General features: G+C 44.1%; 1 protein-coding gene across 1 annotated transcript; it reads right to left on the bottom strand.

Annotated features, from left to right (window-relative positions):
• Positions 1-414: 414 nt before the first annotated feature.
• Positions 415-25,879, bottom strand: MCM5 (minichromosome maintenance complex component 5). The gene is made up of 15 exons (XM_063426999.1): positions 25,625-25,879; positions 23,213-23,339; positions 21,131-21,259; positions 20,144-20,316; positions 19,505-19,660; positions 18,980-19,146; positions 18,700-18,871; positions 16,267-16,378; positions 15,400-15,543; positions 14,146-14,388; positions 13,929-14,041; positions 7,539-7,667; positions 2,209-2,351; positions 2,007-2,134; positions 415-717 (listed from the first exon to the last, which is right to left on the bottom strand). The coding sequence occupies exons 1-15, from the start codon at positions 25,795-25,797 to the stop codon at positions 616-618; spliced, it is 2,211 nt and encodes a 736-aa protein (XP_063283069.1). The 5' UTR covers positions 25,798-25,879; the 3' UTR covers positions 415-615.
• Positions 25,880-26,417: the final 538 nt, after the last annotated feature.

Below are 26,417 nucleotides of genomic sequence, written 5' to 3'. Positions count from 1 at the left end.
ATTGATGCAAAATCAGCATAATGTGCAAAGTAGTGCACCACAAAGCCCCACACCTATAAATCACAAAGTAATGTGACTTTTGTATGTAGATATTACAGAGTTAAATTGTAATAAGCCTCGCAATAGCAGGTGACTTGTCTCTGGTGTGTGTGTGTGTGTGTGTGTCGGTGCCTGGAGTGTACCCCTTTAACAGCACCTGAATTTTCACAACCAGGAAGTGAATGAAGACCCCCAAACCTTATATAGCAGTGCTGGGATGATTCCACAAGCAGGGCTTTTATGGCACAGCAATGGGTCCTGGGAGTTTAGCAATTTGTTTTCTACAGTGAATCTACAACTAACAGAATGCTCACACACTAAATTTACCCCAACTGTTTCAATGCTGGAAAAATAAAATTGTATAACAATATTAAATATATTTCTAACAATAAAATTTAATAAACATTAGGCAGTAAGTCTGGATCCTGCAGATTACAGTGTGATGTAAGGCATTTGAAGACAATGTGAAAAAAGCTTGTTCTGTATGAAAAAGCAGAAGCTCATGTCCTTTTACATCCAAGCAGCCTCCCAAGTTCTTAGCTGGTGGTTTCTTGGCTCCCCGTGGTGAACATGGGACTATTTGATCCGGTAGAGAACTTTACGCTGCAGACGATGCTGTATTTCGCCACGCCTCATCATCAAATGCAGAACTTTGTGGATTGCATGCTCAGGGTATTTCTGCAAAGAAACATGAAATCTGTCATTTCTGAAACGTCTACAGAATTTGCACCTACACACAAACTGACAGAACTAGTAATGCAGGCAGTCACCTGTGCTCTTCTCAAATGCTTAGAAATGATAAACACAAAAGGACCCCCGTTTACCCAAACTCAGATTGGATAGGTTTTGTTTCCCAACACCATGGTTTGATTACCCATGGTTCTCGGTTTGACTCATGCAAGTTGAATTAAGGAGACCAAAATAATCAGATGGCTCTCACTGTAAGTGCAACCTTAAAGGAACACTAGTCACCTAAATTACTTTAGCTAAATAAAGCAGTTTTAGTGTATAGATCATTCCCCTGCAATTTCACTGCTCAATTCACTGTCATTTAGGAGTTAAGTCACTTTGTTTCTGTTTATGCTGCCCTAGCCACACCTCCCCTGGCTATGACTGACAGAGCCTGCATGAAAAAAACAAAACTGGTTTCACTTTCAAACAGATGTAATTTACCTTAAATAATTGTATCTCAATCTCTAAATTGAACTTTAATCACATACAGGAGGCTCTTGCAGGGTCTAGCAAGCTATTAACATAGCAGGGGATAAGAAAATCTTAATTATACAGAACTTGCAATAAAGAAAGCCTAAATAGGGCTCTCTTTACAGGAAATGTTTATGGAAGGCTGTGCAAGTCACATGCAGGGAGGTGTGACTAGGGTTAATAAACAAAGGGATTTAACTCCTAAATGGCAGAGGATTGAGCACTGAGGCCACAGGGGCATGTTCTATACACCAAAACTGCTTCATTAAGCTAAAGTTGTTCAGGTGACTATATTGTCCCTTTAAAGCAATAAATATCAGTTCTACCTGCATAGAGAAGAGGGATAAGAATAGGATGAACAGAAAGTTCTAAAATGTGCTCTAAAGCAGTGGGTCTTCAACCTTTTAACACTTGGGGCCCGGCAAAAATAGGAGAAATTCCTTGCGGACCGGCGTCAAGCAAGAAGGTAACACTTTAAACATTTGTCAAAGACCATTATTGTGCTAAATTGGTGAAGTGGCAGAAACTGATGGCACCAGAGCCATTAGTGTAGAATTTACCCTAAGATCACAGCATGTCATTGTTTGGATATGGCCACCCTCCTAAAAGGTAGCCATTTCGCTCATGGCACACCATTTGTTCTGAAGGGGGTAACTGAACTAATGCTGAGAGATAAACGCACAAATAGTCAGTGGCAAAGGCAGTGTATTTAATGTGAAGGAACCCAATGAAAAATAAAAATAAAATCCCACAAACGCCCTCACCTGTTTTAGGAAGTCCTGGATGATGCTGTGCTCAGACACTTGTGAACCAATTGCAAATCTTCTTTTCAGCTGCTTTTCAACGCGCGATAGCATCTCCTGGTCCTCTTGGGTAGTGAATCCTTCCACGCCTAGAACAGAAAATAGCTCAGTGTACATGTCCACGTTTAATTAACACAAAACTATATTCTGATGGACTCCTTACCAGACAAGCTTCCAGACGTGGCAGCATCCAGAGTGGACACCTGGAAAAGACGAAGCGCCTCGTCAACATCAGTCTCTGTGGCAAATGGCTGTAATTTCATCTTACTGAGAGACTCTGCAATTCTCACAACGGCTTCAAGTTGTCTGAAAAGATCACCATTAAGATGTTAAAAGCAAAGCCTAACAAGACATTTGCTTTCCAAACAGTCAGACCACACATTCTGTCAGTTATACACAGTTAACATAACCCGGTAAAGACATTCACCACCATATAATCTGAGGACGGGTACGGTAGTTGTATATAAAAAGGCGGTCTTGGTTAGCTATGACTGACTGGCAATAAAATGATGGTGAAAGTTGTGGAAGTGAAAAGTTTGGGTAAATATGTTACCGTTAAGTTATGGCAGTATCCCTTTTTAAACTTTAAACACCACGGCCTAGCCCATTGAATTATATAAAAAAAATAAAAATTATTGTGAGGTCCACGTTATTTATGCAAAATATATCCTACCATGTATATTACAGATCCATGAGATACAAAATGTGTTCCTGTATGCGGGAAATACAAGCACACACTTTTAGGGAATCTGTAGATACCTGAACAATAACACAGCCCTGCTAGATAAAGAATGAGGTGTTCATATATCCTTCCAAGATTAACATACAAACAACATTTCATATTGGCTTACGATCGTAACAGCCAATGAAATGTTAAAGGTACACTAGTCACTTATACAAATTTAGCTTAATGAAGCAGTTTTGGTATATAGATCATGCCTCTGCAGTTTCACAGCTCAATTCTCTGCCATTTGGAAGATAACCATTTAAGCAGCCCTAGTCCCACCTCCCTGCATGTGACTTACACAGCCTACCTAAACACTCCCTGTATATAGTCCTCTAATGTCTACACTTCCTTTATTGCAAACCGTTTAACCCCTTAATGACCTAAGACGGTTCAATGTACTTACCCGATCGCCGTCGTTCCCCCGGTGGCGCTAGCGGTGTGGGGAGACTGCCTGCAGCCCAGACAGTCTCCCCATGGCGGATTGGGACCCCTGGGGCCATGTGATCGCTCAGAGCGATCACATGGTCACAATAGGTGTCCATGTGTCTGCCTGCAGGGGGACTGCGTGTGCTGACAGGCAGTCTCCCTGCTAGTGTAAAATAAAAAAAAAATACATATATATACACACACACACATATATAATGTCATACCAAGTGTATTTTTATAATATATACATATAATGTAAAAATACACGTATAATTAAATTACACACGTATATTATATATAATAACTATATATTGTGTATATATAATAATACAATGAAGTAAATTAAATGAAAAAATATTTTAAAAAATTATATATCTATATGAAATTTTATTCTAACTATATTTTGATATCAATATATATTTATATCAAAAATACACTTAGAATGAAATTGTATATATCTATGTATATTTAAATAAGTAAAAATACGAAATATACATATGTCCTACAAAATTACACAAATAATTATATAAATAAACAAGTAGACTTCAAATATATAAATATGTATATATATCTAAATTCCACATGCATATTTATGTAATATTTTTACATAATTAAGTAATTTTATTAATTGCAATTTGAGGGACCGGCCTGCCATCTCAGGCTTTAAGTCCAGAGAATTTAATTTGCTAGCACTGTATTTTACCCTGTGACTTTCTATGACACCCTAAAACCTGTTCATGGGGGGTACCGTTTTACTCTGGAGACTTCGCTGAACACAAATATTAGTGATTCAAAACAGTAAAACATCACAGCGATGATATTGTCAGTGAAAGTGACTTTTTTCGCATTTTTCACACACAAACAGCAGTTTTACTGATATAATTGTTGTGATACGTTTTCCTGTTTTGAAACACCAATATTTGTGTTCAGCAAAGTCTCCAGAGTATAACTGTTCCCATGTACAGATTTTATAGTGTTTTTGAAAGTTACAGGGTCAAATATTTTTACATTGAAAATGGCCAGGTTGGTTACGTTGCCTTTGAGAGCTTATGGTAGCATTTGCAAAAGACGACAACCCAAGGTATTGCAAATGGGGTATGTCCAGTCTTTTTTAGTAGCCACTTAGTCACAAACACTGGCCAAAATTAGCATTTAATTTAGTTTACTTTTTTCACAAACAAATATGAACGCTAACTTTGGACAATGTTTGCAACTAGGTGGCTGCTAAAAAAGACTGGACATACCCCATATTGAATACCCTGGGTTGTCTACTTTAAAAATAATATGTACATGTGGGGTGTTATTCAGAGATTTATGGCAGATAGTGTTACAATGTCACTATTTATAAATTTGAAAAAAAATGTATGTTTTGAAACCGCAACATCCTACTTGTACCTACAGCCCCCTATAACTTGCACAAAAAACAAAAAAAAGCATGTAAACACTGGGTATTTTAAAACTCAGGACAAAATTTTGAATCTATTTAGCAGTTTTTTTTAATTCGCTTTTGTAGATGAGTAAAAGATTTTTCAAGTAAAAGTTTATCAATTTTTCATCATATTTTTATTTTTATTTTTATTTTTTTTTTTTTTTAATCTTTATTTTTGCAGTGCTTAGATTTAACATACACACTTGTATTGCCACGACAGCAAGTACAAGTCGCTGAAACAATACATATTTAACAGTTTCATGGCAATTATTAACAGCACTTTTTTTTTGGAGCTTAGTATACAGTAGGGTGAAGACATAGTTAACCAACAGTTAATACTCTCTGAAATGGTATTCTGTGAGGTCATTCAGCTGTTGTCTGACTGATAAGCCTATGTTTAGCATTTGAAACAGAGATAACACAGGAAGGTTTATAGAGCGTTAATCTGATAAGTGAAGAATGGCGATGCAAAGAATCTGGACTTATACCAGGGAGAGACAGCATGATCTACAAGAGGAGTGACAGCAGGACATGGAAAATAAAGGCATTCAGGATTAATTGTCTGCTGGGTCACCGCTCTGTATCCTGTCATTGCTCGTGAGTTGTAGTTTCCTAACCCCTGCACCTCTCTGTGCTAGCTGTGTATTGAGTGTCCAGCTGGGCGTGTAGCTGACAGAGAGCAAGCCATGGGAGGACAGTCCCTAGTAGAAGCGATGAAAGCATGCTTGTGTGAGTGTGTATCAGCAGGCTACAGGTGGAACTTCTGTGTTGGTTCTGTGTGGGGTCGTTCCTAGATCAGACTGTGTGGTAATCTGTGAGCAGGATTGCCATGTGCTGGGCTCCACTGTGTTCTCACCTCAGAAACCACGATGTCTCTCAGGTTTCCCTGCATCGTGCTGCTGGGCAGGTTATGTAGCAGGGCTTGCTGAGTCCTTCAATCTTGTGACTCACCCGCCTCCAGCCCGATGTTGTTGTGATCAGAAGCTTGAGGGGGGAGTCTGGTCCGGTGTGTTCCACTCCGCCAGCCCTGGGCTCTGCTTGAGCGGCCGCCTGTGCCCTCGGTTCCGGTTCCACTTCTGGCCGGTAACGGGCTGCCTGGCTGATGGAGTGTGCGTGGGCTTGGGGCTGCGGTTCGAGGAACGTCCTCTAGGGGCTCAAGGCCCAGGAAGGCTGCCGTGGAGACCGGATCCAGATCCTGGGTGTGTGAGCCGGGTAAGCCAGGAGTTAGTTGCGTTTCCATGTAGCGAGGTGACAGGGCTCAGTGTAACTTGTTGCCCGTTTGTTGTGCATTTGCGTCTGGCTGGGGTCTTCAGGTTACCGTCCACGCACATGGCACCCGCCATTTTAGGTGTGGCAGTCGGGCTCCCCGGCCTCAGTTGCAGTGTCGTGGTCAGGGCCACAGGGTGAGGACCGGGATCACCCCCCCCGGCCCAGAGGGGGGGGGAACGGAGCCGGATCCGTGCCGGTCTGTGCCCGTGGCTGGGTTCTGCGGCGCTGGATAGTGGGGCAGCGGCCGTCCACCCCACTCACCGCAGGAGAAGGCCCCGGTTGGGGCAATGTGTTTTTCTCCCCCGGGGGACTGAAGCTCGGTGAGCCAGCCTCTCCCCGGGTCCTGCAGTCTCTCAGCTCTGGGTATCTGTTCTGGCGGTCTGAATTTAGGTGGTGAGGCATGATTTTAGAGAGTACATTTTGTTGAATTGCCGGAGCTGTTCAGGCTTGCGACCGTCCAGCTCGGCGGTCCGGCCCCGCCCCGCATATTTTTATTTTTTTTAATTAAATTACATGAATATAAATATAAATAAAAATATTTATAAAATGGTATGTAAAGAAACAACCAACTGAGGAAGCCTTTTAACAAGGCGAAACGCGTTTTGGACATTGGACATTTGACTATTTAGTCTATCCAGGTACTTATCTGGCACAGATTCATTTATTTATTTTATACTCTTTGATTTTAAAGTAATAAAGCACTTTATTGGATTCACTACCCTGGACCTGGTGTATCCATTATTTTAAACCGGCAAACAAAGTGAAAGAAAGAACCCAAAGCACTGGAAAGAAGAACTACAGCACTTTAAAGGAAAACACCTCACACAGAAGGGGTTTGGACAACCTTGAATGGTCCAGAGGCATATACCACCGGAGTCATATGACGGTATGACTCCAGGCTTGTGAGTGACACCATTATATATTTTTAAACCAAAATTTTACATGTACTGTGTTACACTATTTTGCTGCATTATCTTGTTTTTCAGAATATTTGCTGCATTGAGCTCCACCTTTTTATGTATGTATGCTATGTATTTTTAAGTGGTGTAGGAGATACCACTTTTTAGGTGTTTGAGCATCAGTCCCTAATCACCCCCACATTGTGCACCCATTTTATTGTATTGTATGTAAAGAAAGCCTTTTTTGTCCTGAAAAATTATATATATATAATTTGTATAGGAACAGTAAATGAGAGTCGAAAATTACAGTTAAACACAAACACCACAAAAGTGTTAAAAAAAAAAAGGCTTGGTCGCAAATGTACATCGCAAAAACAGTCCAGTCCTTAAGGGGTTAATGTATAATGTATCACCATCTTTGTTAGTAGCTTGCTAGAAACGCTGGGAGCCTCCTGTGTGTAATTAACATCCAATTTACAGAGCAGGAGATAAAAGCTTTTAAAGTCATAACTGATTGTAAATTAAACCATTTTGTTTTCAAGCAGGCTGTGTGACTAGGGCTGCTTAAACAGTAAATTGAGCAGTGATAATGCAGAGGCATGACCTATACACCAAAAGCGCTTCATTAAGCGGTTTGTTTTGATGACTAGCGTCCCTTTAAATCCTTTCTAAGTAGACCTTGACGGCTGTTGACGTGTTCATACATTTTAGTCAAAGAAACAGTCCTCGTTATGAGTCCTTACCGGACAGTAATTGGTATGCTGGATCTCTTCTCACTCTCGCGCTCGTGTTCACGGGCTCCATTACGCATAAGAACATAGCGGTTTTTTAGTTTCTCTGCCGACTCCGCTGAGAGTCTCGGGCCACATTTCCTAGAGACAGAACGCATACAATGTAAGTGTAAGAAGAAACAGCCATGACACCACCACAAAATACAGATTACCGGAACTCTTTGCAAATGCACACAATTAGAAAATAGCCATGTTTGTGAAATACTTCTTTAATTCATGCTAGCTTAAAATACTTATTCTAGTAAAATTGACAAAAAATAGCATTGTCATCTCTAACCCCTTAAGGACCAAGCTTCTGGAATAAAAGGGAATCATGACATGTCACACGTCATGTGTCCTTAAGTGGTTAAATAATACAATACATTACTACTTTAACCCCTACAGGACTGGACTGTTTAGGCCATTTTGTACGTTAACGGACCACTATAGTGCCAGAAAACACTCGTTTTGCTGAATGCGCGCATTCAGCCAGTCCTATGGACGCTGGCGTCTTCTCACTGTGAAAATTACAGTGAGAAGCGCGGAAGTTCTTCTGGCACTTAGTCATAAACACTGGCCAAATATTCGTTTTTTGCTTTTTTCACACAAAAACAAATATGAACGCTAACTTTGGCCAGTGTTTGTGACTAAGTGGCTACTAAAAAGGACTAAACATACCCCACTTTCAATACCTTGGCTTGTCTACTTTTGCAAATGGTATGCCATTATGGGGGTAATTCTCATTCCTGGGCTGCCATACGCTCTCAAAGGTAACATTACTAATCGGGCAAATTTCAATTTGAAAATGGAACTTTCTATATTTGACCCTGTAACTTTCCAAAACACCATAAAACCTGTTAATGGGGGGTACTGTTGTACTCGTGAGACATCGCTGATTACAAATATGGGCATTTTGTTGCATTAAAACAGTGTTATGACATTCACAGCTAAAATTTTAGACGAAAATACAAATTTAAAAAAATAAATCTTATTTTCTCACATTTTTTTATTTTATTCATAATAAATTATGTTCCATATATGAATAGTTAATGATAAATTAAAGCCCTGTTTCTCCTGAACAAAATGATATATAATAAGTGTGGGTGCATATAATTTGAAAGAGGGGAACTACGGTTGAACAGACATGTAGCGCAAATTCCAGTTTTTGTTTACGTTTTGATCAGAACGTGCACTATTGACTGTCCTGAAGGGGTTAAGGACCAGAGCTGTTTAACACTTGTGTTTAGCTGTAATTTTCCTCTCTCTCATTTACTGTTCCCATACAGTGTGTGTGTGTGTGTGTGTGTATATGTGTGTGTGTGTGTATATGTGTGTGTGTGTGTATATGTGTGTATATGTGTGTGTGTGTGTATATGTGTGTATATGTGTGTGTGTGTGTATATGTGTGTGTATGTGTGTGTGTGTGTGTGTGTGTGTGTGTGTGTGTGTGTGTGTGTGTGTGTGTGTGTGTGTGTGTGTGTGTGTGTGTGTATATATATACATATACATATATTTTTTTTTTTTTTTTTAGGACAGGTGTTTTCTTTACATACCATTTTTTGTATCATGCCATAATTTACTTTAAAAAAATAAAAAAAAAACAACGAATGGGCCTGACCTGCAAGACGTGCTCTGCTTGAGCTTGCGCCAAACGGCAACAAAACCAACTGAAATGGGGGGGTGCAACCCTGGAAACCTCACAAAACAAGATTACACTAATCGGGGAACCCAGTACGCACCTGCAGATACCCAACACGTCACCCAGAATGCCCGGGATCCAAGGCGGAAGGCTGAGGCCTATGAGAACGAACGGGCTGGGAAGACTGCCGCTTCCCGCTCAACACCGCCAGCCACAAGCAGGCACTAACCAAGTGCCAAGAGAGGTTATCCCAGTACCCGCCACAAAGAACTGGACCGGTCTCCAACCTGCTATTGAAGCTGACAGCTAAAGCCGACGGACCGGAGGGACAGGCCTCTAAGATGGCGGCCACAAGCGACGACCATAATCATGGCAAGCAGCAGCAACCTGCATCACCCGAACCCAATCTAAACACTAGAGACTCCCTGGACGTGCTCTTTGAGAAGTTCTGGGCTAAGCTTCTGGCACGACCAGCCGCAGCCAAACCTCTCCCTGACCCACCTACAGCACAAACCAGCAGCACCAAGGGGACTGGGAAACCTCTAATGGGCGCAAAAAAGATCCAAACCTCTAACCCGCATGAAACGCCTGCCTGGACAGAGGATAATGAGGGGACTCACCCGCAGGTACCGGCCACACAAGCGGAGGGCCGTAGGAAGCACACAGAAACTCACGCCTGACACATGCAAGGCCCAACGCAGCCGCTCGACGGGAAAGACCCTGGACCTGGAAGGACCCCAGGCTCGTGGCCTGAAGGTACCAGCCCTCGCATTGATCCAGGGCCGAGGAAGCACCACGTCCACAAGGGGCTGCACAGCTGAACATCTCTGAACGCTCCCACACCCAGCAGCGCACAGGAGTCGGATGACACGTCTGGATGGGGGATGCAGCTGCAGTCTAGCGATGGAGCTACACAGTGGGACTAAAATGCTAAAAAATATGCTTGATCTTCTACCTACTGGGACTCTATGTAACGTATTGCCACACCATACACCAGCTCCCATCACCAACACTACACAACAAGTTGGCATCTTACAGTAGCACTAGATACATAGAATAAGCAGCATTACACTGACTCAAACACCTTGCTCTGATGGCACAAACGCATAGTTAAAGTAAAAACAATAAAAAAGGCTGCGCCACAATCAGTAATAAAAAGTCCAGTTAAAAGGAAAAAGTCCAAATATTTTATCCTTACAGATGGTCTTTGGTGATGAGGTCTTCTACTATTGTAGAGGATCCGCTTTATATGAAAGATAAAAAGAGAGAAGGACAACCAATGGTGCAGTATGTAAAATTCAAATGTAGACGTAAAAGAGCAATATGAAACTCACATTTACCAGCGCTAATAACCAGCTCTGGGGTGAAGCGCATACAGCGGTTTAATCCCCGCTTGTAGGATATAAATGGATTCCTCTCCGTCACTAGTGTCCAATTCTCGGATAAAAAGAACACAATATTAAATATCCATAACGCGTTTCGTCAAAAAGACTTTCAAATGGAATAACAATCAATTTGAAAAAGTATTTTTGACGAAACGCGTTATGGATATCTAATATTGTGTTCTTTTATATATATATATTAAAGTATTTTTGTTCATTTTATTGTGCCAATTATCTTTTTTATAGACACAACCTTTTTTTACCCTGGCTTTTTAGTATTATCTTATTCACCTTTTATTGGTTTTATGTAAAACCTTTGAAATACATCTTTGGAAGTTTCCTGTACCTAAAGAAATCCTTAGGTGGGGATAAATCCACCCAAGCCGTCATCACAGAGCAGTTGGTCTGCTCTTGTCTTGTAAGTACATTCTTTTATCAACATTACCATACGGTGTGCTCTATTGGTTGCCTCTTTTTATCCGAGAATTGGACACTAGTGACGGAGAGGAATCCATTTATATCCTACAAGCGGGGATTAAACCGCTGTATGCGCTTCACCCCAGAGCTGGTTATTAGCTCTGGTAAATGTGAGTTTTATATTATTACTCTTTTACGTCTACATTTGAATTTTACATACTGCACCATTGGTTGTCCTTCTCGCTTTTTATCTTTCATATAAAGCGGATCCTCTACAATAGTAGAAGACCTCATCACCAAAGACCATCTGTAAGGATAAAATATTTGGACTTTTTATTACTGATTGTGGCGCAGCCTTTTTTATTGTTTTTACTTGTCTTATTCTAAAGGGTTTGAGGGATTCCTTTTAAGGTTGCTGCCTATAAGTTAAGTAAGCGCTGTCTCATTCTTCCATTCTTTTAGCATAGTTAATTAAGCCTGTTACACACCACATGCTCATATCATGAACCAAACATGAGCACTCTCAATATACTTAAAAAATGTGCACGTTATTCTGAATACCCCTTTGTTGAAACTGTAGTGATTCAGTGTGAGGACTGCCGTTGGGGCACCACATGTAACCTGTTGTGACTCCTTGCACCGCAAAAAAAAAAATTATATATGACAATCCTGCATTAGAGTCCCAAACTAAGGACTTCTCTACTTTCTAAACCCCCCAAAAAAATGTGCTGGCAATTGCGATATCCATTTGTCCTACTCAAAACTTAAAAACTAAACAGTACATTTCAATAAACAAATACTACCCAATAGTGTCAAAATTTAAAAAAAAAATGAAAGTATGGTTAAAAAAAAAGAGTTTGATTTTTGCTTGAAAAATCTTTTACTGCTCTATAAAAGCCAATGAAAAAGAAAAACTGCTAAATAGATTCAACATTTTGTGTGGAGTTTAAAAACACCCAGTGTTTACATGCTTTTTTGCAAGTTATAGAGCTATAAGTACAAGTAGGACATTGCCGTTTCAAAATATACATATTTAAATTGTATCACGTGACATTGTAACACTTAGCTGTCAAATCTCTGAATCACACCCCACATGTATTTTTTTTTTATATTTTTTTTAAAGTAGGCAACCCAGGGTATTCAATATGGGGTATGTCCAGTCTATAAACACAGTGAGAAAACCGCTGGGACTTCCACCTCCAGTTGCGTTCAGTAAAATCCGTTCGAATATAGCTGCGTTCGGTGGGATCAAAGTCCCGAATCCAGGTTACAAGACAATGGTACGCACAAACAGTTTATTCGTTAGTTTTAGTGTTTCATACTCACGAAGGAGACCAACCGCTTGCCCTAAATTCACGGAACTCTTGGGCAGGCAAAAGTCACAAAAGTATTGAGAACTGACAGCAACTGAAATAGCCTGCCCTTCTTTTGGGCAGGCTCCTCTTGTGCGGTCGGTCTAAACTATACCCCGCTGGCGTTTTGGCTGCATTTATGGGATCTGAGTGCCTTAAGGATATGGTGGGTGCTCAGACCCAGACTATATGGGTATATAGGACTTGAGGGGGTATCTTATCTGTATTTTGAGGAGTTATTAAAATGTGTGTCCTGGACCTGAGAGTTAGTAATTAGGTTGTGTACTTTGTCACAGTCCACGCTCGGGTCCAGTGGGGAATGCCCATGGGATGTGTGTTCGGAAATCCCTTGCATACAAGGCCAGTTTTGTCTGCCATTAAACAGACCTACTTTTACCCTCAACACAGAGCCTTGTCTCGTGATTGTAGGGAACAGCTATAGCTTCTTTATTAACGCTGGGATTATTATAGCACTACTCATACTAGGGGGAAAGACATCTCTGGCGGCGGAAACCCCTCTTCCCTTGGGGTAATTCTCAATCCTGGGCTACCAAACGCTCTCAAAAGGCAACATAACCAACCTGGTAAAATTTCTCTTTTTTTTTTTTCCAAGACTTATATTTGACCCTGTAACTGAAAAACACTACATGGGGGTACGATTATACTCTGGAGACTTCACTGAACACAAATATTAGTGTTTCAAAACAGTAAAACTCAGTGAAATTGCCATTTGTGTGTGAAAAATGCAAAAACATCACTTTCACTGACAATATAAAATCGCTGTGATTTGTTTTACAGTTTTATTTTACAGCAGCAGGGAGACTGCCTGTCAGTTCAGGCAGCCCCTCAATAGGCGTTTGTGAATCTGCCTGCAGAGGCCATGTGGCCGCTCTGTTAGAGCGATCACATGGTCACATTGTCCTAATTTGCAGGGGGGGCTGTCAGGCAGACCCCCAGACCGGGAGCAACGCCAATCGGTTAAGTAAAGATTTTCATCATGCCGGTTCAGGGCCGTCATCGGTCCTCAAGGGGAAGTTTCAGATGACGTCCTGAATAGTCATCGGTCGTTAAGGTGTTAAATCAGATTCTCCATGTGTAATAAGGTGGTAGCAATGACTACTTCTGTCCAGCATTTTGGTGCAGAGATTTTCTTTTGTTACAGGCCTTTCTCCATTCCATCTCCTCCCCCATTTCTTTTGCCAACCTACTTTCTGACTCTATTCGGGGAGTTTAATGCACAGCTGATGTTTCTGCACTGGTTTACATTCTCCATAGTTAGAACTGGAATGCACCTGAATGGGAACACCTCGGGAGTGCTGAGCAAGAAAAAGGTGCAAGAGACTTTAAGCCAAGAAGGGGGGTATATATTATGGCTTGGAAGAAAGAAGTTACATTGCCACTTCAAAGCCAAGAAATTTGACTGGTTCACTTTCGATAATGCTGAAAACTGGTTTTGGATCAATAGCAAAAGCAGGTGTGTGAAGATTTAGCCAAAATTGTTTATTGTATATATTACTAGGACAGTAAGTACACTTGTTAGCAGTATTTAGCATTTAAAAAAATTAATACTTACATTCGACAATAAGCAATAAATTTCTTCAGAGTACTAAGCTCTATTTCACCCTCCACAGCATTCATCTGTGTCCGTGCACTCAGATGTACATTCATCACATGCTTGGCCAATGTCTGGGCAGAGGAGAGAGTTTTGATAAATAAGAAGACATGTTAGGACTAGTGCACTGTCCAAACATTTGAAGATGCCATCCAAAACTTAAATACACAATCCTCACCATGTCCCTTTGTTCATTGTGCTCATCCTTCACTATGAAGATCATATCAAATCGTGAGAGGATGGTGGGCATGAAGTCAATGTTCTCCTCTCCTTTTGTGTCATCCCATCTTCCAAAGACAGAGTTTGCGGCTGCCAGCACCGAGCACCGTGAATTCAAGGTTGTGGTGATGCCAGCCTTGGCAATTGAGATAGTCTGCTGTTCCATGGCCTCATGGATAGCAACTCTGTCATCCTCACGCATCTGAAAAGAGGGCTAATTACTAACTGCATAGCATCAGCAAATAAAAACGAGTAAAATTCAAAATATACAAGAGAAAGCACATGGGATGTATGTGGATTAGAAAAACCTCTGTCGCTATTCTCTCCGATTTACACCAAGAGATCTAAATATTTAGAACTGGATCGCTTGTGGAACGGATTGTGGTTTCAGCTATCTTTAGGTTAAAGGGATACTATATAGTCACCAAAAACAACTTAGCCTGATTAAGGCATTCTTGTGTATTGATCATTCCCCTTTAGTCTCAATGCTCAATTCACTGCCATTTAGGATTTAAGTCACGTTTGTTTCTGTTTATGCAGCCCTAGCCCTGGCTGTGACGGACACAGACTGCATGGGGGGGAAGAATTTCTTCACTTTCAATCAGATGTAACTTATTTTAAGTTTTTGTCTCATGCTCTTTGAATTTATTTTTAAATTACATACAGGAGGCTCCTGCCGGGTCTAGAAAGCTAATCAGAGAGCAGGAGATACAAAATTCTAAATTAAACAGACTGGGCAATAAGTTTAAACATTAGATGACCCTTTACATGCAGTGTTTTGGAAGGCTGTGTAAGTCACAATAAGTCAGAATAGAGCAGTGAGACTGCATGGGGCATGATCTTTACTCCAAAACTGCATTATTAAACTGAACTTTTTTGGTGACTATAGTGTCTAACATTTGCTAGAGATCAGATTATTATAACATACTTGCAGCAATGCCTGAGCAGAACTGCTGGATGTCAAATTGACTGCATTAGAAAGACAAATTGTCAGTGTATTGTTACATTGTGGTGTCCTGCTGATGTGGAATGAATAAAGCAGCTGTGTTACAAATTACAAATGAGTAGAGGAAATAAACCACAAGGATGGGAAACTACAGAGGTAAGCCTTGGAGTTACTGCAGTAGGTCATGCTTACAGTGGGAGTGGGAAAAGCATGGAACTGAGCTAAGCTTGGCATGGTCTTACAAAATTGGATTTAGAAGATCTTTACCTTATCAAACTCGTCAATGCAGACCACACCTCCATCAGCAAGAACCATGGCTCCTCCTTCCATAATAAAGTTACGGGTTACCGGATCCCGCATGACAGATGCAGTTAGACCAGCTGCACTGCTCCCCTTCCCTGAGGTGTAAACCTAATATGGAGAATAAATTAGAGTTCAAGGATTTACTGAATCAATGTTTACTAGCTCTGCAGCTAATGTAGATATTTCATGCTCACAAAAAATAAATTAAAAACAAACCACATTTACAGCTGCTATGAACCCCTTTTAGTTCAGACTTCCAGGTTTGCACTAGAATTGCCCAGAGGCTTCTAACTGAGCAGCCTGCATCCAAACTGTGCAACTGGCCAGTCACACACTGCTCACTGAGGAGCCTAGCATCCAAACCGTGCAACTGGCCAGTCACACACTGCTCACTGAGGAGCCTAGCATCCAAACTGTGCAACTGGCCAGTCACACACTGCTCACTGAGCAAGCAGTTCGGGAGGGTTGTGCAGACAATTTCACACCTCCATTTTAACACTCCCAAATGTGACAGCCAGGAAAACGCAACAAAACTGCTTAATAAAAAGTGCATTTCTCGTTGTACAAGACTGTAGGAACAGAGACTTCCACCCCTTTTCTTGTCTGCGGTGTTCTCAGTACTGATACTATAATTATGCCGTAAGTTTTAATATGGAAACTATAGGGAAACCCCTTTTATATCCCTGTTAAGCATGGTTTTATAAAGGATAGATAAAGGATAGAAATACATTTCCCATGGTATGTTATTAAAATCGCTATAACATTTTACCGAGGTTGTATTAAGTGCTAAAACATTTTTCTTTTGCACACGATACCACTCTTCAATCTTACCCCTATAGGAGAACATCTCTCTACAAATTTCAGAAGCTGAGATTTAGCCGTGCCGGGATCTCCCAGCATTAAAAGGTTGATGTCCCCCCTACGTGTAAGTCCGTCAGGAAGCCTAAAAACAAATGAAGCAATAGAAAGTTGGAAATCACTGCTTAAATGCTTTAAATATATCTATAAATAAATCAGGGTTTTAATGAAGGAGAATGGCCACTAAACATGATAAGGGAATAAAGCACTTTTCCAAGATGAACATCATGATTTTAAAACTGCAGACACGTGGTACTGTCCCAATCTATTAAAAAATGATTCTAGCAGTATCCATCACTGAAAGGATACAGGAGATACAGGGATTCTTTCGTGATTATGGAAAATGATGGCAGCGCTAAGTTTACCCACAGCAGACAAGTGGCGGACCATGACCTTTGGTTCCAGGACCATGACCTTTGGTTCCAGGACCATGACCTTTGGTTCCAGGACCATGACCTTTGGTTCCAGGACCATGACCTTTGGTTCCAGGACCATGACCTTTGGTTCCAGGACCATGACCTTTGGTTCCAGGACCATGACCTTTGGTTCCAGGACCATGACCTTTGGTTCCAGGACCATGACCTTTGGTTCCAGGACCATGACCTTTGGTTCCAGGACCATGACCTTTGGTTCCAGGACCATGACCTTTGGTTCCAGGACCATGACCTTTGGTTCCAGGACCATGACCTTTGGTTCCAGGACCATGACCTTTGGTTCCAGGACCATGACCTTTGGTTCCAGGACCATGACCTTTGGTTCCAGGACCATGACCTTTGGTTCCAGGACCATGACCTTTGGTTCCAGGACCATGACCTTTGGTTCCAGGACCATGACCTTTGGTTCCAGGACCATGACCTTTGGTTCCAGGACCATGACCTTTGGTTCCAGGACCATGACCTTTGGTTCCAGGACCATGACCTTTGGTTCCAGGACCATAGCTCCTGCCAGTGGAATAGAGCCAATTGACCAGCACAACTCCCACATAGGAACTGTAATGGCAGACCTTTGATGGCTGAATATAACTAGACACCGCCACTTACAAACACACTGGTAGTAAGACACAGCTAAACACACAAAGGCATTTTGGAAACAGACTGCAAAGGACCCTCTGTGCCAAGTGAGCCATGATTGGCTGGCAGCTCAGTGGGAAGATACTCCACAGCAAACCAGGAATCCCTTCAACCAAAAGGTAGTGCATCTAGACTATAATATTAAAGTCCTTGTTGGAAGCTTTAAAGGACCTTCATTTACACATGGCAAGGGAAAGAACGGAAACAGGGAATTGAATACATGGGCTGAGAGTTCAATACGGAGACAAATTCCCCCCACACACTAACCCCCCCCCCCCCCCCCGCAACAATATAGATTACCCCCCACACACTAACCCCCCGCAACAATATAGATTACCCCCACACACTAACCCCCCCCGCAACAATATAGATTACCCCCACACACTATCCCCCCCCATTAATATAGATTACCCCCACACACTAACCCCCCCCATTAATATAGATTACCCCCACACACTAACCCCCCCATTAATATAGATTACCCCCACACACTAACCCCCCCATTAATATAGATTACCCCCACACACTAACCCCCCCATTAATAGAGATTACCCATACGCTAACCCCCCCATTAATATAGATAACCCCCACACACACCCCCCCATTAATATAGATAACCCCCACACACACCCCCCCATTAATATAGATAACCCCCACACACTAACCCCCCGCAACAATATAGATTACCCCCACACACTAACCCCCCGCAACAATATAGATTACCCCCACACACTAACCCCCCGCAACAATATAGATTACCCCCACACACTAACCCCCCGCAACAATATAGATTACCCCCACACACTAACCCCCCGCAACAATATAGATTACCCCCACACACTAACCCCCCGCAACAATATAGATTACCCCCACACACTAACCCCCCGCAACAATATAGATTACCCCCACACACTAACCCCCCGCAACAATATAGATTACCCCCACACACTAACCCCCCGCAACAATATAGATTACCCCCACACACTAACCCCCCGCAACAATATAGATTACCCCCACACACTAACCCCCCGCAACAATATAGATTACCCCCACACACTAACCCCCCGCAACAATATAGATTACCCCCACACACTAACCCCCCCATTAATATAGATTATCCCCACACACTAACCCCCCCCCATTAATATAGATTACCCCCACACACTAACCCCCCCCCCATTAATATAGATTACCCTCACACACTAACCCCCCCATTAATATAGATTACCCACACACCCCCATTAATATAGATTACCTACACACCCCCATTAATATAGATTACCTACACACACACACGAGACCAAATATATATTAGCTACAAACAGGCCCAGCTTACCGCTTACGGGAGCCACCAATCAGCAGGCAGGCAATAGCTTTTTTAATATCACTGCTTCCATATATGGAGGGTGCAATGCTCTTGGCAACGGTCTCATAGATCCGAGGCTTTGATGCCAAGCGCCGAAACTCCTCTTCCTCCTGAGGAGTTACAGCACCGACTGCACTTCTCCCTAAGAGGAGAAAATTGCTTACAATACAGTGGATTTGCCTATAAAAGCATGACCTGTTTAAAACAGTAAAGTCTTTCAGAGAGGTTAAAACGTCATTGTGCATCTTACCTGTACCTTCCGTATCCACCTGAATACCGACCACCCTTATATAAGAGCTGCGAATTCCAACACCCACGCGGTCTCTTCCTTTGGTGGACGTTTTGCCACTCTTCCGAATTGAGTAAATACCAACAATAGTCACTCTGTTTCCAGGAACAACCTTGTCACAAAGGTACCTGTAGAAAACATTTAAAAATGTCTCCAAACATACTAGTTCAGCAAGATGTGAGCTCAATAACATTTAACACAAGAACAGGAAGTGGATTAATTGGAGGCGACAGAGAAAAGGATCACACTGATTAAAACTATAGCACGACATGTAGATTAGGTAGGGACGTATGTTCTTTTGGGTGATTTAATACTATATTTACAGAAGCAGAGCTCAAACAATAACTGCATGACAAGAACAAAACAACCAGATTACAAACCTCTGTGAACACAAGATTACAGGTTTAAAAGTCATTGTAAAATAAAGTCCCAGGTTTGTATTTGCTTATTGTGGCCAGCCACAGCAAGGCATGCACGCAGTATTACCTGTCACAGTACAGTTGCATATGGCGTGGCATCTCCCCATGGGGCACAGCATCCGGCGACTCTTGCAGTTTCAGTGTCTGGAAGTCCACACACTTACATCTGTCTGGGATGATAAAGTAAGGATCTAGCGGACACTTGGGGCGCCCGGCCTGCTCACTAAATGTGGACAAGAAAGGGAAATATTAAGATATATAAAATTGCAAATAAAGATAATGCAAGAATACCAATATCACTCCTAAACCACAGCCTACAGATGGTGCAAGGTTTGATTGACAGTTTAATTCTGAACATTGTTTCAGGGTAAACAAGCGTGTGAGCAGAGCCCTCTTCAATACTTTATTTTGTCTGTTACCGGTTCACCAAATCAGATAGCATGCTACAAAAAAGGAGCAGGCTACGTAATAGATCCATAGCTCTGTAGCAATCTTGTTTATCTTTATTCAGTCTGAGCACCGGGACTATGGAGTATAATATCACCTTCTATAGCTTTGACTTACACCGTGCAAGCAGAGACAGCCAGCTCCCTTATTTAAAGCATGAATTGGCCATCCAGTGAGATATTTCATTCACCGTCTGACAGCAAGAAACATCTCAAAGCTTGGTAAATATTGCAAACAAGACAAAAAAAAAAAAACTTACGAATTGCACTTGCGCGGCATGGCATAGCCCTCTAAACCAGGTCGCACAGATATATTGCTGATCATACTTCTACAGCTTCGACACTGGATAGAAATCTTGGTGGCTTTTGCTCTCACAGCAGTAGCAGAAATGATAATCCCTGGGATCTTCACAAGGTGAGACATTTGTTCTGACTGGAAGACAAAGAAGAAAAAGTTGACAATTCAACCAACAGCACATCTGGCCTCAGCCGGCATATCAATTTAAAAAGTATAGGAGAATGACTGTTTAACCCCTTAAGGACCAAACTTCTGGAATAAAAGGGAGTCATGACATGTCACACATGTCATGTGTCCTTAAAGGGTTGAACAATACTGAAAGAGGGAAAAAAAAAATTTCGAATGAGGTCTGCCACCAGCAGTAGTGAAGGAAAATGAACATTCATTCTATTTTCATAAGATTCTTGTAAGGTTTTGGAGAAAAAAAATATACATCCCAGTTCATAATGTTCTAAAGTACAAATCATAAGAGACCTACAATCACAAATCCACAGCCATTTTCTGGCAACACCTACCAATCTAGAAACACTTTGGACTAGAGGATTTAGAATATGCTTCTAGACTTCTAGTCTTTTTAGATGCATGAGCTTCCAAAACAGAAAAAACCTGCACATGCAAAGGTCGGGTGTTGGGGGAGATTCTCTTGCACAGCAACCATTTTCAGGGGACTTGTTTCCACAAGGAGATACAAGCAGGCTTTTACAGCTTTATGCTGCTGTGCACCAAGGTACAATGTCACCCGCAGGTTATGCTAGCTGGCAGGTATATTCATTTAAGTAAAAAAAATAAGACGTAAGGCAAGAGTAGCAGAACTGAAAGCATAGTTGACTTAGAGAATTTTTCTAGTTCAGCTATTTTGACTTTACATTTGAATTCTCACTTTAGTGACTAATCCTGTAGGTTCTGCTTGTTCCAACACAACACGTCAAGAAAAAGAGTTGGGCATTACCTTGAGGCTGCGGATGTTGGCAGGGTTGGCATCAGAGCGTAGCATGACCTGGATTTCCTGAACAGTCTCTTCACCAGGAGGTCTAGGACGAGTCACTTCATCGGCAACTTCTTGGGCTGCTTCTTCCAACTGAAAGAACACAATATTTTACATTATCGCCCCTTCAGAAGACAAGCTTCTATGGACAGTGTTTTAACACGTCCAACTGAAAATTGCTATTGAGAAGACAAGTCTCCATCATTGCTGACAAGTAAAAGCAGAGGAAAGCTGCATCAACATATGACTATTACCTTGAGATATTCCATAAAGCTCTAACATTTTATAGGTTCGCTACACAGCCTATGGGTTATTCCACAACTGGTTTTATTATGCGATTTTCACTTGTTGCAAACAAGCTAATGAGCTCAGCATCTCCAGCTTTGTGTGATATGTTTAACAACAGGGAATAGTTGGTGGTGTATAAGTAATGTACAGGCTAAAGAGCTGTGACAGAAGAATGGGCCTGTCCTTGGGTTTATCCCTGCTACAAGTTTTAGCTCACTTGTGTCAAATGGTAAAACTGCTGTGGAAACAGCCAAGCTTCACTAATGTGAAGGTAAAATACGGATTAAAGGACAGATTTAAATGTTACAAAGTTACTTAAAATCAACCATATTAGTAAACAAAATATGGGGAATCAGTTCCACTATATGGGCAATTTATGTTAAAGGGACACAGGCAGCTTAATCTCATTGAATTTGTCTGGGTGCATTGTACCTGTCCCGCATAGTCCTGCAATGTCAAAATTGCAGTGTTTTAGAAACTAATGTTTACATTGCAGTACTAAGCCTGCCCCTATCACTCTGGAACATCACTTTACATCCAGCATCAGAGGAAAGCATTGAAGCAAAGTTTTAATAGGAAGGTGTAATGCGTGCACAGTGAGTTAGCTTCTCCCAATGGCATCGTAGGAGCGTTGTTTCCAACACCTGGAATAGGGTGTGAGATTAACTTTTGGCTCTTTATGTGGCTGGTGGGAGAGCACTATTGTTTTCCCTTTAAGCCCAACAATATTCCACAGTAATCCAGTATCGTGTTAAATGAACTAAAGTAAAATGTATTTAAATAATCTCATTGATTAAGTGTTCTTACAACAGATAAAATGCATTTAGTTAATTTAGCATTAAGTGTGCCTCCCACATTATAATTAGTGCAAGACCCATCAATGTTCGGGTACGGTGGGCTTGTTTGCCAAGATAGGTGAAGAGTTGTAATTTTTTTTTGGAAGACTACTTAACATGTGTGCGCTGTTCCTTAATCTGTATTTTACATCAACTGGTCTCTAAAGAAGCCCCCCCAATTCCCTTTGACTTTAATATAGTGAAGGTAATGAAGTTTTCCTGATCTGGTTTTGCCACATTTCACTTAGAATATGGAGTTTAGCGAATCAACTTAAAGGACCACTCTAGGCACCCAGACCACTTCAGCTTAATGAAGTGGTCTGGGTGCCAGGTCCAACTAGGGTTAACCCATTTTTTTTATAAACATAGCAGTTTCAGAGAAACTGCTATGTTTATAAATGGGTTAAGCCTTCCCCCCCAAATCCTCTAGTGGCTGTCTCACTGACAGCCGCTAGAAGCGCTTGCGTGATTCTCACTGAAAATCACAGTGAGAGCACGCAAGCGTCCATAGGAAAGCATTGTAAATGCTTTCCTATGCGACCGGCTGAATGCGCGCGCAGCTCTTGCCGCGCGTGCGCATTCAGCCGACGGGGCGGAACGGAGAGAGCGCAGAGAACGCAGAGAGCTCCCCGCCCAGCGCTGGAAAAAGGTAAGTTTTACCCCTTTTCAGAGCCGGGCAGGAGGGGGACCCTGAGGGTGGGGGGACCCTCAGGGCACTATAGTGCCAGGAAAACGAGTATGTTTTCCTGGCACTATAGTGGTCCTTTAACTCAGAAATAAACCCAACACACCATTCACACATATGCCCCATAACAAATGGTGTTCCTATAGTGATTTCCCAACATCACTGCACTGGTTCCTGTAAGGGGAACAATAAGCAGGGAGTTATTTTATTATTTATATAGCACAGTGTTAAACAGACCAGATGCAGATGCTCCGTGGGCTGTTTGTGTAGATACTCTGACAGTTCCTCATCGAAGCTGGCCAGATCCTCCAGCTCCACCTCGATCCAGTATTCTCCCAGGTTATAGCGGCGCTTCAGCTCATCTCTGCAACAGGAAAAATACTTTAATAAATCCACATAGGACCAATCCGAACACATGGTAATAAAAGGGAAATAAACATTTATTAACAGTGTCATAGCAAAGATTCCCTCACACAGCTTTCCCACTCCCCCAATTCCCTCACCCCCAACTCTCTGCCCCCCCCCCCCGATTCCATCACCCCCAGCTCTCTCTCCCCCCCGATTCCACCACCCCCAGCTCTCTCTCCCCCCCGATTCCATCACCCCCAGCTCTCTCTCCCCCCCCGATTCCATCACCCCCAGCTCTCTCTCCCCCCCCCTCTCTCTCCCCCCCCGATTCCATCACCCCCAGCTCTCTCCCCCCCCCTCTCTCTCCCCCCCCGATTCCATCACCCCCAGCTCTCTCTCCCCCCCCGATTCCATCACCCCCAGCTCTCTCTCCCCCCCCGATTCCATCACCCCCAGCTCTCTCTCCCCCCCCGATTCCATCACCCCCAGCTCTCTCTCCCCCCCGATTCCATCACCCCCAGCTCTCTCTCCCCCCCGATTCCATCAACCCCAGCTCTCTCTCCCCCCCGATTCCATCACCCCCAGCTCTCTCTCCCCCCCGATTCCATCAGCCCCAGCTCTCCCCCCGATTCCATCAGCCCCAGCTCTCTCCCCCCGATTCCATCAGCCCCAGCTCTCCCCCCCCCCGATTCCATCACCCCCAGCTCTCCCCCCCCCCGATTCCATCACCCCCAGCTCTCTCTCCCCCCCCCCGATTCCATCACCCCCAGCTCTCTCTCCCCCCCCCCCGATTCCATCACCCCCAGCTCTCTCTCCCCCCCCGATTCCATCACCCCCAGCTCTCCCTCCCCCCCGATTCCATCACCCCCAGCTCTCTTCCCCCCCCGATTCCATCAGCCCCAGCTCTCTCTCCCCCCGATTCCATCAGCCCCAGCTCTCTCCCCCTGATTCCATCAGCCCCAGCTCTCTCCCCCCGATTCCATCAGCCCCAGCTCTCTCCCCCCGATTCCATCAGCCCCAGCTCTCTCTCCCCCCCCCGATTCCATCACCCCCAGCTCTCTCTCCCCCCCCGATTCCATCACCCCCAGCTCTCTCTCCCCCCCCCGATTCCATCACCCCCAGCTCTCTTCCCCCCCGATTCCATCAGCCCCAGCTCTCTCTCCCCCCGATTCCATCAGCCCCAGCTCTCTCCCCCTGATTCCATCAGCCCCAGCTCTCTCCCCCTGATTCCATCAGCCCCAGCTCTCTCCCCCCGATTCCATCAGCCCCAGCTCTCTCCCCCCGATTCCATCAGCCCCAGCTCTCCCCCCGATTCCATCAGCCCCAGCTCTCTCCCCCCGATTCCATCAGCCCCAGCTCTCCCCCCGATTCCATCAGCCCCAGCTCTCCCCCCGATTCCATCAGCCCCAGCTCTCCCCCCGATTCCATCAGCCCCAGCTCTCCCCCCCCCGATTCCATCACCCCCAGCTCTCTCTCCCCCCCCCCCCCGATTCCATCACCCCCAGCTCTCTCTCCCCCCCCCGATTCCATCACCCCCAGCTCTCTCTCCCCCCCCGATTCCATCACCCCCAGCTCTCTCCCCCCCCCGATTCCATCACCCCCAGCTCTCTCTCCCCCCCCCCCGATTCCATCAGCCCCAGCTCTCTCTCCCCCCCCGATTCCATCAGCCCCAGCTCTCTCCCCCCGATTCCATCAGCCCCAGCTCTCCCCCCGATTCCATCAGCCCCAGCTCTCTCCCCCCGATTCCATCAGCCCCAGCTCTCCCCCCGATTCCATCAGCCCCAGCTCTCCCCCCGATTCCATCAGCCCCAGCTCTCCCCCCGATTCCATCAGCCCCAGCTCTCCCCCCGATTCCATCAGCCCCAGCTCTCCCCCCCCCCGATTCCATCACCCCCAGCTCTCTCTCCCCCCCCCCCGATTCCATCACCCCCAGCTCTCTCTCCCCCCCCCCCGATTCCATCACCCCCAGCTCTCTCTCCCCCCCCGATTCCATCACCCCCAGCTCTCTCTCCCCCCCCGATTCCATCACCCCCAGCTCTCTCTCCCCCCCCCGATTCCATCACCCCCAGCTCTCTTCCCCCCCCGATTCCATCAGCCCCAGCTCTCTCTCCCCCCGATTCCATCAGCCCCAGCTCTCTCCCCCCGATTCCATCAGCCCCAGCTCTCTCCCCCCGATTCCATCAGCCCCAGCTCTCCCCCCGATTCCATCAGCCCCAGCTCTCTCCCCCCGATTCCATCAGCCCCAGCTCTCCCCCCGATTCCATCAGCCCCAGCTCTCTCTCCCCCAGCTCTATACATTACCGGTATTTGAATGTGAAGCCGGTGCGGTCGGTTCCCACGCGGTATTGCCGGAGGAATTCCCGGAAGCGTTTCTTGAGCTGGGCTTTGTTGTTGTGTCCCTCCTCCCCGGGATGGGTGTCGCCGCCGCCGAAGCTGTCGCTGTAGAAGAGACCGGGGTCATCGAATCCAGACATGGCGGCTCTCACTGACTGACTGACGGGCAGCGACTGGAAAAGCGCGCCAAAATATTCCCGCCAAACACAGAGTCGCGTCACGCCAATCCCCGCCCACCCCGCGCTCTGATTGGCTGGAGCCGTGCGATGGAGCTCTGCCCGGAGAATGGGCGGGAAATCGTGTTATACCGCGTGACTTATTTGGCGCCAAATGTGATGTGGTGGGAAAACAAAGACTACCAGCGTTACCATAGAAACCAGACAGGCCGTGCTCCTTGCGCATGCGCAGCGTGAGGCTGATTGGCTGTCACTCACCTCAGGCTGCCTCCACACATTCACCAAAACTAGCAAGCCCAATGAAGTTGTTATGGTGCCAGAAGGAACGCGCGTTATCGAAAAATCGCAAATAAATATTCTGAAACGATTTTAATAATAAACTTTATACATTGGGTCCAAAATACACGATATTGGGGGTTTGGCCATTGTTTCTATTCATAGTGTGTATTGTATTACTGGCTGGGAGCTGGTTCCGGGTATCCGTACGACCGTAATAATAGGATAATAATAATAATCTTGGGAGATCCGTTATTTCGGACCCAATTAATAAAGTGTTTTTTTATTAATCTAATCTTTATGGTTGT

This window comes from Pelobates fuscus, chromosome 7 (genome assembly GCF_036172605.1).
Source record: "Pelobates fuscus isolate aPelFus1 chromosome 7, aPelFus1.pri, whole genome shotgun sequence".
Taxonomy (NCBI): domain Eukaryota; kingdom Metazoa; phylum Chordata; class Amphibia; order Anura; family Pelobatidae; genus Pelobates; species Pelobates fuscus.
The sequence above is the reverse complement of the archived record's forward strand: the minus strand, read 5'-3'. Positions and strand labels throughout refer to the sequence as shown.